Source organism: Muntiacus reevesi, chromosome X (genome assembly GCF_963930625.1).
Source record: "Muntiacus reevesi chromosome X, mMunRee1.1, whole genome shotgun sequence".
Taxonomy (NCBI): domain Eukaryota; kingdom Metazoa; phylum Chordata; class Mammalia; order Artiodactyla; family Cervidae; genus Muntiacus; species Muntiacus reevesi.
Genome location: NC_089271.1, coordinates 52,757,184 through 52,771,836, shown reverse-complemented (window position 1 = coordinate 52,771,836; position 14,653 = coordinate 52,757,184). Strand labels below are relative to the sequence as shown.

At 45.8% G+C, this 14,653-nt stretch overlaps 2 protein-coding genes across 2 annotated transcripts in view; both read right to left on the bottom strand.

The window, feature by feature from the left end:
* Window positions 1-3,616: 3,616 nt before the first annotated feature.
* USP27X (ubiquitin specific peptidase 27 X-linked) lies at window positions 3,617-5,470 on the bottom strand. Its single transcript, XM_065915434.1, has one exon. It carries the CDS (start codon window positions 5,224-5,226, stop codon window positions 3,910-3,912), a length of 1,317 nt encoding a protein of 438 aa, XP_065771506.1. The 5' UTR covers window positions 5,227-5,470; the 3' UTR covers window positions 3,617-3,909.
* Window positions 5,471-7,504: 2,034 nt separating this feature from the next.
* Window positions 7,505-14,653, bottom strand: part of PAGE4 (PAGE family member 4) — a 58,225-nt gene continuing 51,076 nt past the window's right edge. The window contains exon 4 of the mRNA XM_065916735.1: window positions 7,505-7,638. Coding sequence (XP_065772807.1) covers window positions 7,505-7,638 — 134 coding nt within the window. The remainder of the gene's footprint in view (window positions 7,639-14,653) is intronic.

The window sequence follows — 14,653 nt, the reverse complement described above, 5'->3', positions numbered from 1 at the left end:
ACAAAAATTCATGAAGTTGCACCCCGATGATATGTGCATTTCCTGTATATCTGACATGCTTTGATGCAAGAATTTAAACATAGCATTAAGTCAGTGTGTAAATGACACACTGCTGTGGGTGCTGGACTACATACTCTCGGAGGATGGGGGCCTTTGCTTCTGGATGTGAAATATACATTTGATGCAAAGATAGGTTCCTAGCACCAGGTCTATTGTATTATGGCAATGAGTAATATGGAGGCCACTCTGTTTCTTGATTGGAAAAGACCTCTTGGTTGATGGCATCCCTGATCAGGATTCCCAGTGGGAGGGGAAGAAGTGAGGCAGTTACCTAATGTGACCTGTAAGCCAGAATAAGTTTCAGCATCTGGTTACTCCAGGAAATGGGAAGTGATAGAGTTCTGGATTTCCAACTAGATCAGGCCAAGAACGCATAGGAAGCATGTACAATGGATGAAAGGTAAGTCCCCGTGAGCTCTGTGGGTGGATAAGCTCCCAGCTGCGACCACCCATCTTTTGCCCATACCCTTCTGGGCCCAGATCATAAATCCACATATGAACTAAGATTCCCTGGCCTTACCAGCTTGTGGAAGTAGAGTGTCTCAGTTAAAGAACGACCTTAAATTTCACCAGCTCTTGCCCATATCTGCTCCTACAGGAATTCCAGCCCCCATGTAAAATAGCCCAATGCTGTCTGAAAGTCCTCAGTTATGTCAGAAACCAATCTGTTTTGGGCATCTCCCATGTTCCTCCTCACTTAAGTCTGTGCCCCATTTTTGTGTGCTTTGTCCATGAAGCTGCTTCAAAATTACTTATCCCTCCCCTGCCACCCCACTGCTGCTGTTCCCACCATGGGAACGTTGAAGAAGGTGCCAAGGGTGCTACCTCCTGACCCCCTAAAGGCCCCGACCATGGAGGTGCTCACCAGTGTATTAGACATGCTCAAACATGCCTGAATTGCATTTGAGCTCAAGCTAACACATACCTGCACAGTACACAATGCCCTGGGCTCCACAGTGATGTGATCTGAAAGCAGGCCCTGCTGTTGTTACACTCCATGGTTCAGTCTGGGGGTTCGTGATGGGGAGAGCATAGGGCTGGGCTCGAATGGCTCCCCTGTTGCTGAGGGACAGTGGTGTTTGCCAGACAGAGAGGTGAATGTTTCAATCAGAAAGTGCCAGGTACAGCTGCTCCCTCTGGTGGTCTATGCCTTTCACCAGTGGGGACAGGGAGGTCAGTTTCAGTCTCAATGCCATTCATATCTCTTAGACCTATTCCTGAGTATAGGGTATTTAAAAGACAGTTTCTGTATCAGATGAACCCAGAGTGAGGAATGTTCTATTAAAAATGCTAATGCCATACAAGATGCAGAAAGGCTATGGAAATATTCCCGATTAAAGGAGGCTAAAGAGACATGACAGCTAAAAGCAACACCTCATCCTGGACCAGATGCTGTGACGAAGAGGGAAAATGCTATTAAGGACATTACTGGGTCACCAGACAAAGCTGGAGTACAAGTGTAGATAACAGTATTATATCAATGTTAAATTTGCTGAAGCGGTTACAGTATAGTTAACTGTGATGTAGGGAATATGCCTAATTGTAGGAAGTGCACACTGAGGTACTTGGGCATAAAGGGCCATGATGTAATTTACCCTCAGTTGGTCCAAACACACACACACACACGAGTGCATAGATGCAAAGGGGGTAAAATGTTAGCAATAGGTAAATCTGGTAAAGGGTATATGGATGTTCTTTAAACTGTTTTTTTTTTTAAGTTTCCTATAAAATAGAAATCACTTCCAAATAAAAATGTTTTACAAATGTCAAAGTGTCTGTGCAAGCAGTCAGGATCTGGTGGACATGCCTGACTGAACTCTTCCTGTGGGAGGGATGAGGAAGGAGGACGTGGCTGTCTGCCCAGGCAGGGCTCCCACACATCCCAAAGGGAAGTCAGATACCTGCATGAAGGTGCCAAGTGGCATCCGAGGCCACTTGCCTCTTGCTCTCCCCCAGCCTACAAGATATATTTTCTCCTGAGGATAATGAGTCCTGGGGGTGGGGAGTGAGGAAAATTTGGTTATGAAAGGAAGGTGTTTGAGTTCATATATCCATCCAGAAAATGTTTCAAATACTATGTCCTAGGGGCTGTTCTAGGGACTGAGAATGCAGCCCAGGGTACAAGAGGAGAGACAATCCCTGTCCTAAAAATGCCTGTGAGCTAGTTGGGGATGCAGCCACAACCACACAAATAAACATATACTACCAAATGAACTGACCATGAAGTAGACTTGGGGAGCTGTGGGAGGAGCCCAGTCTTTTACCAGAGCCAGTGGATGCAAGTCCCACGGGTCTGAAATGTTTAGTTCCCCTTCCCCTCATGTTTTCTAAGTAATATGTCCTTTTGTATTTGATGAAGAGGATAAAAGAAGGAACTACCACCAGGGCTTAACCCGTCCTGGGCACATCCCATCTGTTTGGGCTTAGCCCTCTGTGAGAATCAGGGAGGAGGCCAACATGCCACTCTCCCGCTATCCCTGGGCTGGTATACCAGTGAGCTTTGGAAGCCTTTTCATGATCTATGCCTGCAGGTGGATGCAGCCATGTCCATAACACTTGTGGAGGGCAAAGACCACCAACACCCTCACGTGGAAGCCGAGCAGTCTACTGGCCCCCGAGTCCCATCCCTGGTGCTGAGTCATGATAACAACATGAGTCTTCCAAATGGACAGAATAATGACTTTGACGGGGGACACCTGTGATTCTCCCCCCCAGTCCTGAATGTGGCACTGACTGTAATGCCCTGCACCCAAGGGACAATAGTGGAATCCACTGCCTTGGGGGCTCAAAAAAAAAAAAAAACAGTACTGGGGAGGAAGTTATAAATGTGTGTATGTGACTGCATCTGACACAGTGTGTGTCATTTTTGTCCATGGGTCTCAGGTAGGGCTGACCCTCACCTCTAACGCATTCTGGTCCTGGACCAAAGAAGTTTCAGATGCAACAAATGTTCACTGAGCCCGTACAAAGTCCCAAGCCTTTTTAATTAATACTTTGACACATTTTATATCACTTAATCTTTAACAATAACCCGTTAAGGTAGGAATTATCTGCATTGTACAGATGAGAAAACAATCGCAAAGAGGTTCATTGATTTGCTCAAGTATATCATACAGCTTTTTTTTTTAAACACTCACACACTAAACTCTTAGCTGAGGCCTGTCTGTGTTGGTTTATCTTACAGTGTTTCTTGCCTTCTCTACCTTTGGAGCAATTGCTCCCCTTATACAAAAACCCCCTTTTCTTGTTTCACAGGCCCACATGGGCTTTTCTTTGTTTAATACTGCATTTAATAGCACAAAAAAATCACGAATACAAAGAAACTGGCAAAGGTGTTTGTCAATGAAATATCCCTGCTTCCTCCGCTTTTCCACTTTCCCACCCATATATGTAATGGGCTACATTTGTATAAGCTTTTCTTTTTTCTCCCCCAAACATATAACTGTTATGTGATTGGTCAGTTGAAGCTGAAACACCCATGGAGAAAGATGTTTTACAGTTACAAGGGCACACATCCCCCCCACACCACCCCCCTCCCACCCCACACTTTCCCACACAATCTTTTGGAGGAATATAGGATATGGACCAGTGTCTGCTTTCCCTACTCCTGCCTGCCCCGCCCAGAGCATCCTGCCATTTAATCTTCCTTTAAGTGACTGCTTAGACTAGAGCCTCTTCTCCCGCCCCTTCTATTCCTCTGACAATCAGGACCTTTTAGACACTGGAAACTGTTCAATTCTTACTCTATCAGGCCCGTGGGCCATGCAAGTAGGTCCTTTAAATCGTGATGCCAGTTGTAGTATGGGCACTGTCATCTTCCACTCCAGGTAGGTAGGTCTGTGCGTCACTTCAGTAGGCTTGTGTATTCACTTCTTTCACTTTTTCTGATTCATGTTCCAGGACCTGTTTGTGATAGAACAGTAAATACCCTTCACTGTCCAGCACATCCTTAATACTGGCCTTGGTGATGACGGCATCATCACACTTGAACCACTGGTCCTTGTGGTGCCGGATGAAGCTGGTGTAGTGGCCACTCTCCAAGGTTCCTTGGTGATTAACCACAGCAAACAAGGAATACTTATTCTCATCGTTTCCACTATTGGTTGGCAGCTGCAACTGTCCATTCATCCTGCTCTCTTTACTCGAGGCCATGAACGGTGTCATATCCAGCTCCAGAGGAAAGGATATGTATGTAGTGATCTTGCGCCTCTGTTTGGCTGAGTGTTCAAACCGTTTGAAATGAAAACAGGCAACGACAGGTAATTTATTCATTGTGAGCTGTTTGGTAGATTCCTGGTAGCTTTGGCAACTACCACACTTGATTTTGGCACTGCTTCCTAAGTGCTCTGGCCTCGTAAACCTTCGCAGGCAGTCCGTGAGGGTAGTGATTCCTGGTATGTGGCTTTCCCCGTTAACACTGCTCTCCCTCCCTGGGCTCATGGGCCAGAAGGAGGTACAAGAGCCAGGCAAGTCCAAACTGATGTCCCAGCATGGGTCTATTGTGGTGGAGACACCATGACAGGCTTGACAGGTGACATCAGATTGCAGGCCACCTGTGAAAATTTGGTCAATGATGCAGTTACAGTGGTTGGAATTGCTGGCCGCCTTCCCAGCATCATCACCTTTGCAGTGCCTGTGCAGGACATCTAACGCTGCGATGAGAAACTCATGCGCGTCCTGTTGCCTGTACCCTGCTAAATGCCGTGCGTGTATCCACACCAGGTGCAGCAACTTATAGGGAACATGAGGAGATGGGTTTCCAGAATACAGCTCTCGAAAAAGCGAAGACATCTCACAGACCAGACACAACTCCGGACTCGGCATTTCACATCTGTGCCTGTCAGAGAGGAAAAAATCTCTCAGGATCGGAGTGTGGGTAAGGGCCTGGACGATGCAGTTCATAAAGCACGTGTTGCCAAGATTGATCAGTCCTCTTAAACCGATGGTAAAGCTGGAGGCGATTCTTCTTCTCCTTGGGTTGTGGCCCAGCAGTTCTAACTCAGGTTTGGTTGTCTCCCAGGTTGGATACTTCTCACCGAGGCCTGGCATTGAATACTGCTGGTGAGAAACCTCGGTCGAGGTGGAGGCTTGTAATTTCAAAGCTTCCCCTTGCTCTTCTTTGGCAATTTGCTCAATGTCTTTGTCATATACATAGTCCTTACACATAAAGCAGTATATACCTCCGTAATAAAGGTCTACCGCTAAGTTGTGTTGTTTTGTCTCGGCGTGCTCATGAATGTGCTTCTCTGTGAAGCAGCCAAAGAAGACACAGGAAAGGCAAGAGTGGAGTCTGTTCAAATGGGTGCCGCACACATGGCAGATACACGACTTTGCCTTGCTTTTCCTGGTCTCTGGGGTTCCACACCACACGAAGCACTGGTAGATCACCCGCAGTTCCTGCCTCCAGTTCTCTCCCACCTTAAAGCTGTTCACGTGGGAACAGCCTGGTGGACCCACCGCGAAATCCACATCCAGGCACCCGCCCCCAGGGCCGCGCCGGGGCCGGGGCCGGGGCGGGGGCCGTGGCCTAGGCTGCGGCGGGGTACGGAGCCGGGTCTGCGGCCGCGGCCGGGGTCGGCGGCGGGGGGCACGGCTGCGCCGCGGGGAAGGATCGGGGGGCCGCGGGGGGTCGGAGGGAAGGGAGGGGAGAGGAACCTCGTCTCTGCCGCCGCCACCGCCACTCCGCGCCGGGTTCTCATCCTCAGGCTCCGGCTTCGGCTCCCCCTTCGGCTCCTGCTCCGCCTCCCGTGCCGGCTCGGGTTCAGGTTCGGGCTCCAGCTTGAGCTCTCCCCGGCGTCCCGGACCCTCCACAGTCTCCACCTTCCCGGTGGCGTCCACCTTCCCAGCCGCCTCCACCTTCCCCGCCGCCTCTACCTTCCCCTCCACCTTCGCCTCCGCCTCCACCTTCCTCTCCGCCTTCTCCGCCGTCTCTGCCGTCTCCGCCTCCTCTGCTCCTCCGCCTCCACTGGCAGCGGCTCCTCCCCCTAATCGCAGGGCTGGGGCGGCCACTGGGCGTGGCGGCGCGGGGGCCACGCAGACCAGGGGTGTCCCCCGTCCGGCCTGAGGGAGCGCGGTGGCTGTGGCAGCTGGACCCAAAAGGGACTTTCACTGAAGGAGGCGGCGGCGGAAGCAGGCGACGCCCCCGGGAATCCTCCTGCCGTAGCCCCCTAGCGGAGGCCGCTCTGCAGCCAGGTCCGGTTTCCTTTAATTCAATATTTCCCAAACTTGCTTGTTCACGAGAATCACGTGGGGAGCGTGTTAAAATTACAGATTCCTCGGCTCCACCCGCAGCCCCACTGAATCAGAATCGCGAAGGAACATGCTCCGGAACCTGTATCTTTAACTAGGGCCCGAGAAGATTCTTATGAGCAGGCAAGTTTGAGAAACACAGCTCTAATTCATTGAGGCTGGCGGGAAGGGGGGCGGGGACCGCGCAGTCTCTTTAAGGCGCTTCCAGTTCTCGGCTCCAATCGCTGCTCTGACCCCTTTCATCGTCTCCTCCCCTCTCTCCGTCCTTCCATTCGTCCATGCAACCTCCCCCAGCACTGCGGGACCAGGGATAGAGGGGTATCCTGGTCCAGAAAGGTCCCTGGGGCTGGGAAACATCCCCCCAGAGGCCGGGTCGGGAGGAGCGCTGGCAGAAGCGGTGATCAGCCAGCATCTCTGAGGCTGAGCAGGTTCCCATCCCTGTCTGAGGCTCCCCGCCCACCCCAGCCAGGTTCTGCCCTGCCCTTCGAAGCTCCATTCCGGGGCAGGCCTGGACCCCGGATACAGAGGGGCAGAGCTCCCAAAGGCCATTGGACCCCAAGAGGCATATCCCATGCTCATCTTATCGGTGCTCTGCACAGTCCTTGCCTGTTCCTCGCCTCCTCTGCACCTTTCCTTCAGGCTCCCAAGGCCACGGGTGGGCTGAGGTTTTGGCAGCCAGCCTTCTGGCCCAGGAGACGCTGAGCCAGCCGCCCCGGGGGTGGCGGGATGGACAAGGCACAACAAGGCCTGGCCTACTGCTGGCAGCTGAGAGAGGGGCCTGAACTACAGGACACTGTCCCAAGACCCTCAAGCCCATCAGAGGCCCGGCCCAGGCAGCTGGTGGGAGTGGCAGAAAACCAGCTTCCATCTGTGGAGCCGCCAGTCAGGCGGACGGGCGGCCATGCATCTTTGGGACCCCACTGTGCTGAGCTAGGAGTCATGGGGAGCAGCACCTAGGAGCTCACAAAGACTGAGCCCAGAGCAAGTGGCTTGGGTCTTGGGCAGCTTGGGCATGCTGGGAGGCAGCTGCAGGTGATGGTCCCGGGGAGTGCAGCCCAGGGCAGGTGTCAGGATGAGGCTCACGAGGAGCAGAGTGTCGGGGACAGTGTGTTCCAGGAAGAGTCTGCTGCCTGAGCCCCAGTGATGGCAGCCCTTGGCCCAGTACATACTGCCCGGCCTGTAGGGCTGTGCTGCCCTATTGCATTGTGGCCGAGTTCTCCCTGGTTAGCGTGGATATCACCCTCCACCTGGCCCCCTCCTCCAGGTAGGGGGTAGTGCCTAGGCCTCCCAGGGTCAGCAGCAGGGGTTGGTTGTCAGGAATCACGAGCCCTTAAGAAGGATAGAGGACTTCGCTTGTGGCTTAGCTGGTAAAGCATCCACCTGCAATGTGGGAGACCTGGGTTCGATCCCTGGGTTGGGAAGATCCCCTGGAGAAGGGAAAAGCTACCCACTCCAGTATTCTGGCTTGGAGAATTCCATGAACTGTAAGTCCAGGGGGTCACAAAGAGTCGGACATCACCCAGCGACTTTCACTTCTTTAAAGAGGATAGAATGCTGGTTCCCTACACCTGAGGTCCCCAGAACTGCCCTGGTGTCTCCCCTTCCTAAGCCAACTCTTGTTCCCATCCCTTGAAGCATCCAAGAATCCTTCCAATAAACGCCTGCCCCTTTTGGCCTGCAACAAGAGGAACTACAACTAGAGCACCCCCCACTGAAGGAATTCTGCTCCTACAAGGGTGGGGGCGGGGAGGCACAAGAAATACTCTCATCCCACCTCCACAGGGTAACAGACACCAAAGTGACCTAAAAATCTCAGTGTACCCAAGGCTATCTCCCACTGATGACTAACCATGGCAACCTGACAGCTTTACTGATCATCTTCCTGCAGAAGCCCACATGTCCAGCACGTTAAGGAAGAAGTGGAGGCCAGGGCGGTGGGTGGGGGTCAGAGTGCGGGGTGGGGGTTGTGCACTCTGCCATCCACTCACTCAGCAAATGTCTATTCAGCGCCAACCCAGACCAGGTGTTGCACTAGGAGCTGTGAAACCAGCACCGAACCAAACACACTTGCCCCAGGGGCCAGAAACAGGAGTGGGTTCCCCAAAAGGCAGACTGAGGAGGTGTCTAGGTCACCAGTAGAGAAAAGACACCAAAAACAGAAGAATCAAGAAACGAATATCAGAAATAGTTCATTTGATTTTTTTTAAAGCAGTTCTCATGGGAAAAGTCAGAACTTTGTTGCACTTCTTACATTCCTTTCCTGATTGCATGTTGCTTTTGCTCTGAATCACATGGAGAGGGGCAGGTGTCAGCATAATCCTTTTGGTACTTCTTGCTTGTTTGAGTCTGGATTCAGTCCCAGGCGAATGCTACCATCTCAGCCTCACAAAGACCTGATGGAAGCATAGCTGAAGGGGCTGACCTAGAGAGAGACCCCTTCCTCATTACAGCACCTTGCCTGGAGTTGAATACAACTCTGGCCACAAGGTGGCAAATGAGTATATGATGCTCCCTCTGATATTTATTTTGTATGTTTATATAAAACTATTGGTTTATAACAATGCTCTCTAAAAATATCTTTAACGTTGTGCTCCTTCACACATATTTAGGTTGACATCTCAAATTTTGCATCCAAAATGTTAAGCTGCAAATAATGTGATTTCTGACAAATCACAAACAAATTCACAAACAAAACATCACGGTTTTATGTGAAAGCAGTGAAACCTAAATCTGTTAGTGATTTGAGAGCCACCGTCATCAGTTTTAAAAATTCATAAATGAGCTCTTCTTTGACAGTTTGGGAGGTGTAAATTTTCCCTTTTCTCCCTGAGTTCTCAATTCCCTCTTATTCTAACAGAATTTTATCCCAATATACATATTTTTTACACTTGAAATGATTTTATTGATTATCCTACCAGACTTCTCTGTAGCAAAAATGTGTATATTTTGCTATTTAAATGCTTTTTAAAAGTTCCTGTGTTCCTAAAGCTGTAAATGTTGTTCACAATTTAGTCTTGCTTGTGTTATCATGACAATTAGTATTGGAATACAATGGATCAAAAATTATAAACATATTTCAAATTTTAATGTGTAATTATTAAACAAAAAAACAAATTTACTAGTGATGTAAGTCTTTTTTTTAAAAAAGGTGGTGAGTGTATTAATAGATAAATATTGCTTATTTTAGAATGAAGCAGGATTCAGCATCAGTTCTCTTTCAACTTTTTGTTTTTGGTTAAACCACACATAGAAACCTTGTTTATATAAATAAGTAAATAGGAATGGACATTTTGTTTTAGAAATGTCACTCAAGTATTTGAATTCCTTTGAAGACATATGGGGGAAAATTACACAATGATTTATCTTCAAAATTATTTCTCATGATTTGTCAGCTGACAGCTCAATTGGGTTTGCCTTCAATTTTACTGGAAGCCAGCCGAGTTGAAACAGGATTTGATAACGTTATATATATTTGTTATACCAGTTTGTTTCTTCACCATTGGCAGCAGTGTTTGGAACTGTCTCTCTGGTACCCTGAGGATTTTACACTGTGGGGCAGTGCACCCAGGTAAGATTTGGGATGGATCAAAGATGTTTTTCTTTTGTAAAGTGCAAAGAGAACTATTTGTGAAAAGGGATATGGAAAAAGAACCAGCTTAATATTTTCCACTACTAGTGTATTCTCTAGCAGATCAATTTTAGGAAACATGAAAATGAAATTTGAGGATGTAGAAATTGATCCCCTTCAAACTCTAATTGCTTATTTACCCCTTGGAAAGTCTCCCTATGTATGCCCCCAGGGTAATGCACACTCCACTTTTAAGGTTACTTGTTTATATTTATTATTATAAAAGCAATATATACAATATTTGTAGCTATAAAAAGATGAAAGAAGGCATAACATGAAAAGTTAAAGCCCCTCCCCTGCCAATCAAACCCAGTTTTATTCCCCTCAAACAACCACTTGGGCTTCCCTGGTAGCTCAGAGGTTAAAGCGTCTGCCTGCAATGCGAGAGACCCGGGTTCTATCCCTGGGTCGGAAAGATCCCCTGGAGAAGGAAATGGCAACCCACTCTAGTATTCTTGCCTGGAGAATCCCATGGAGGGAGAAGCCTGCTAGGCTACAGTCCACGGGGTTGCACAGAGTTGGACACAACTGAGTGACTTCACTAAACAACCACTTGTTAACAGTTTCTCATGTATCCTTTGAGAAATTTTCTATGCCAATACAAGCATGTTCCATACAGTTATCCATTTTATGAAAAATAAATGAGGCTGTAATATACATGTGGATCAACAACTTAGCATTCTGTGCTAGACATCAGGCAGTGCTAAGTCGATGTGCACAACCAATGCAATGCCAATAAAAATGTCAGTAAATTTTTTGGAGGGAATTTTTACAAAATTAATACGGAGGAATAAAAGGCATTTCCTCTTTCTTCATTTCTCCTTCCTCCCTGGAATGAGGATTTAATGGCTATAGCTGAGTAGCCATCTTGCAATCAAAAACTGATTACCTCAGGACCTAATCTTACATGAGAAAAAAAATAGCATATTATGCTACCAACTCTGAAAGGTACATCTCTCTTTATGCTTCAATATCTCTGAAATCTTTGAATGACAGCTTCTGGATTATGTTTGCCAGCATTTTTTCCTCTTTCTTGGTACATAAAATAATGATGTGTCCTAGAATCAATATAATACTCAAAGCATCATCCTATTTAAGCCTTTATTATTTGGATCCCTGTTATGCATAGCTGAATACAATTCCCAAGTGATAGCAGGCTTTTCATTTCACTCCTAGCAAAGTCCCAAGTCCTTATCCTGGCCTTTAAAGTCCTGTAGAATCTGGCCTCTGTCTCTTAGACCTAGCTTTCTATCAACGCAGCCTTGCCTCGAACAAACTAGATTTACAGCTGTTCCTTGAATAAGCTAAGCTGGCTCCTGCTTCCAAGCCTGTGCCCTTATTGTTCCTTCTTCTTGGAAAGCTGTTCCCCTGGAAATCCTCATGACTTTTTCCCTCACTTTTTCAGATCACTGCTTAACTATCCCCTTATCTCAGAGTCCTTGACCTTTTTATAAAATGACACCCCATTCCTGCTTTTTTTAATTTAAAACACTATTACTACATGATGTATTAAATACTACACACACACACACACACACACACACACACACACACTTACTACAGTGTAAATTCCATGAGAGTAAGATGTTCGCCATTCTATGCCCAGTGCCTCTTTGGCATTTAATACATATGTAAATATATGTGAAATAAATTAATGCTTTTCATCATGAGTGAAGCTAACCATATGTGTCAGTCACTCAGTCATGTCTGACTCTTTGTGACCCCATGGACTGTAGCCTGGCAGACTCCTCTGTCCATTGAATTCTCCAGGCAAGAATACTGGAGTTGCCATTTCCTCCTCCAGGGGATCTTCCCAACCCAGGGATCAAACATGGGGTCTTCTGCATTGCAGGCAGATTCTTTACCTTCTGAGCCACCAGTCAACCATATTTTCATGTTTATTGATTATTTCATATTACATTTTTGTGAACTGCTGTTTACATCATTTTCCTAGTTTTCTTGGCTTCTTAGTAACCCTGATAATAAGTAAAATTTACATGGTGCTTGAGTATACCAAGAGTCAGTCTATTAAATTGCTTAACCCTCTCTACAATACTAAGTAGTAGGTGTTGTTATAATCCCCATTTTACAGTTGAGGCAACTGAGGCATAGAGAGATTAAGTGAAACCCAAGCTAGTAAATGATGGATCTGAGATTCAAACCCAGCAGTTGGAATCTAGACTTTGGGCTCCTAACTGCTAAGGTATTAGTCCTTTGGCTGTCATGTTCAAGTATATGTTTATTTTCCCATTCATCATTTAACTATTGTATTTTATTTCATTTTTTTCACCATATGATGTTTGTTGTTCATTCACTAAGTCGTGTCTGATTCTTTGTGACCCCACAGACTGCCGCACACCAGGCTTCCCTATCCATCACCATCTCCTGGAGTTTGCTTAATATTATTATATAGTTGAGATTCACAAACTTTTCTTTATGGATTCTGGATTTTAGTTTCTCAGGTTTATTTTTGTTTTTCTGATTATAAACATGTAGAGCAAGTGCAGAGGTCCTGAGATAAAAAAGAGTTTGATGATTTTAAGAAATGAAAATATGTCCAGAATGGCTTGAATTTAGTGACCAAGAAGAAGGAGAGTGGTACAAGATGACCAAGATAGAGATGTAGGCAGGAACAAGATCACCTGGAGCCTTATAGACCATTATATAGGATTTAAATATTATGTAAATTATGATGGGAATCTTTGAGGGTGTAAGCAAGGGAATGACATGATATAATTTATGATTTTCATACAATGATTATATTCAAATGATAGTAAAAATAGGGCTTCCCTGATGGCTCAGCAGTAAAGAATCCACCAATAATGCAGGAGACAGCCTGCAATGCAGGAGACACAGGTTCGATCCCTGGGTAGGAAGATCCTGTGGAGAAGGAAATGGCAACCCACTCCAGTATTCTTGCCTGGGAAATCCCATGTACAGAGGAGCCTGGCAGGCTACAGTCTGTGCAGTCACAAAGAGTTGGACATGACTTAGCAACTGAACAACAGCAAAGTTATTTAAACCTCATAATACCCTGATGAGGTGAGTCCCAATATTATTCTCACTATACAAATGAAACTGAGGCACAAAAACAATAAATGCCTCGAATTTGCTTATGCTTTGTCTCTGCTTCTATACCTATTCCCATTCAGAATATACATACTATCAACAATGAGATCTGACACCTACTTTTTCCAGCCCTCAATGGTCTGTGACTCTTCACTGGGCTTAAAAAAAAAAAAAAAAAAGGAAAATGGCAAGTTCATTCAGCACTAAGCCCTTAGATCTGGAAGCTGGTCAGATGGGTTCTTCCCATCCCATTTGGATCATGCCACACTGTCCTAAGCTCAGGAATAGCCAGTCTCCTGGCCTGGTCATGATGACTAAGGTAGCCAGCTCAGAAGCCCTGCTCATCATTGCAGCAGGACAAAGACTTGCAGCCTGCATCTCCAGAGCCATACTAGTATCAAGGGAACTGAACCTGAGGCTCGTCAGGCTCCCCCACAGGCTTCCAGAAGATGCAAGCCCTACAGAAGGAAGCAGTAGGCTAGTGGTGGGGAAGAGGGCAGAGAAGGTTTCTTAGCTTCCATCAGTCTTCAGCAACCCTGGCTATACCCCTTCAGACTGTTGCCTCATTTGACTTACACCTTTTCCTTTCTTTATTTTTGTTATTGAGTTACAGCTTATATACAGTGTTGTATTAGCTCCAGGTGTACATATATATATATACACACACAAAGTGTTGAGTATAGATCTCTGTACTACACACTAGTTCCTTGTTTATCTTTTTTACAAGTAGTAATATATATCAGTTTGTATCTGCTAATCCCAAACTCCTAATTTATCCTTCTCCCCAGCCCTCTGGTAACTGTAACTCTCCCTCTGGTAACTGTAAGTCTGTTTTCTATGTCTGTGAGTCTGTTTCTGTTTTTTAAATAAGTTCATTTGTATCATGTTTTAAAGATTCCACATGTAAGTGATATCCTGTGATATTTGTGTTCATCTGACTTACTGCACTTACTATGATAATCTCTAGTCCATCTATGTTACTACAATGACATACTTTTGATTCCTTACCTCTCTGCTTCATAATATGGACTCAGAAGCCTTTACCATAAAGCATAGGTAGGATGCTACCTTTTGTGTAAGAGAGTTGAGGAAATATAAATATTTACAGAAACATTATGAACTTATGGTTTATTTATTTTTCTCTTTCTAAAAATATTTCCTAGCTCTGTCCACTGAAAAGACATAGCAGCAATGACAACCTACTCGTAACAAGTATGTTTAATGCCTGGATTGTGGTCTATAAATATCATTTTGTACCAAAAGGAATCAATCTTCCTTGAAGAAATAATTATTTATAGGTATATAACAGGAAATTGTACAAAATTATCCTGGGACGTCTTTTTTGTCAAAAAACAAGGGTGATATCAAAGACATGTAGTCGTGTCAAAAGAACACAGGATCCAAGATGAAGGGGCGTTCCCATTTGCCTATATTGGGACAATTACAGCATCAAAAATCTGCAATTAATCAAGCATCAAATGTATAAAATATGATTTCATAATGATATTAAAAAACATTGGTCACCCCTGGATGCACCAAATTATTGTTGCAAAAATTAATAAAGATAAAAACCAAGAATTATCACATCTTTCCCATAGTTAATGCTATTCTTATTTATGTAGTAATTGCAGATAGCAAATGCAGCAG

Bases quoted from the DNA above. Each gene is read 5' to 3' on its own strand.
- USP27X (XM_065915434.1), bottom strand. From the start codon at position 5,226: ATGTGTAAGGACTATGTATATGACAAAGACATTGAGCAAATTGCCAAA.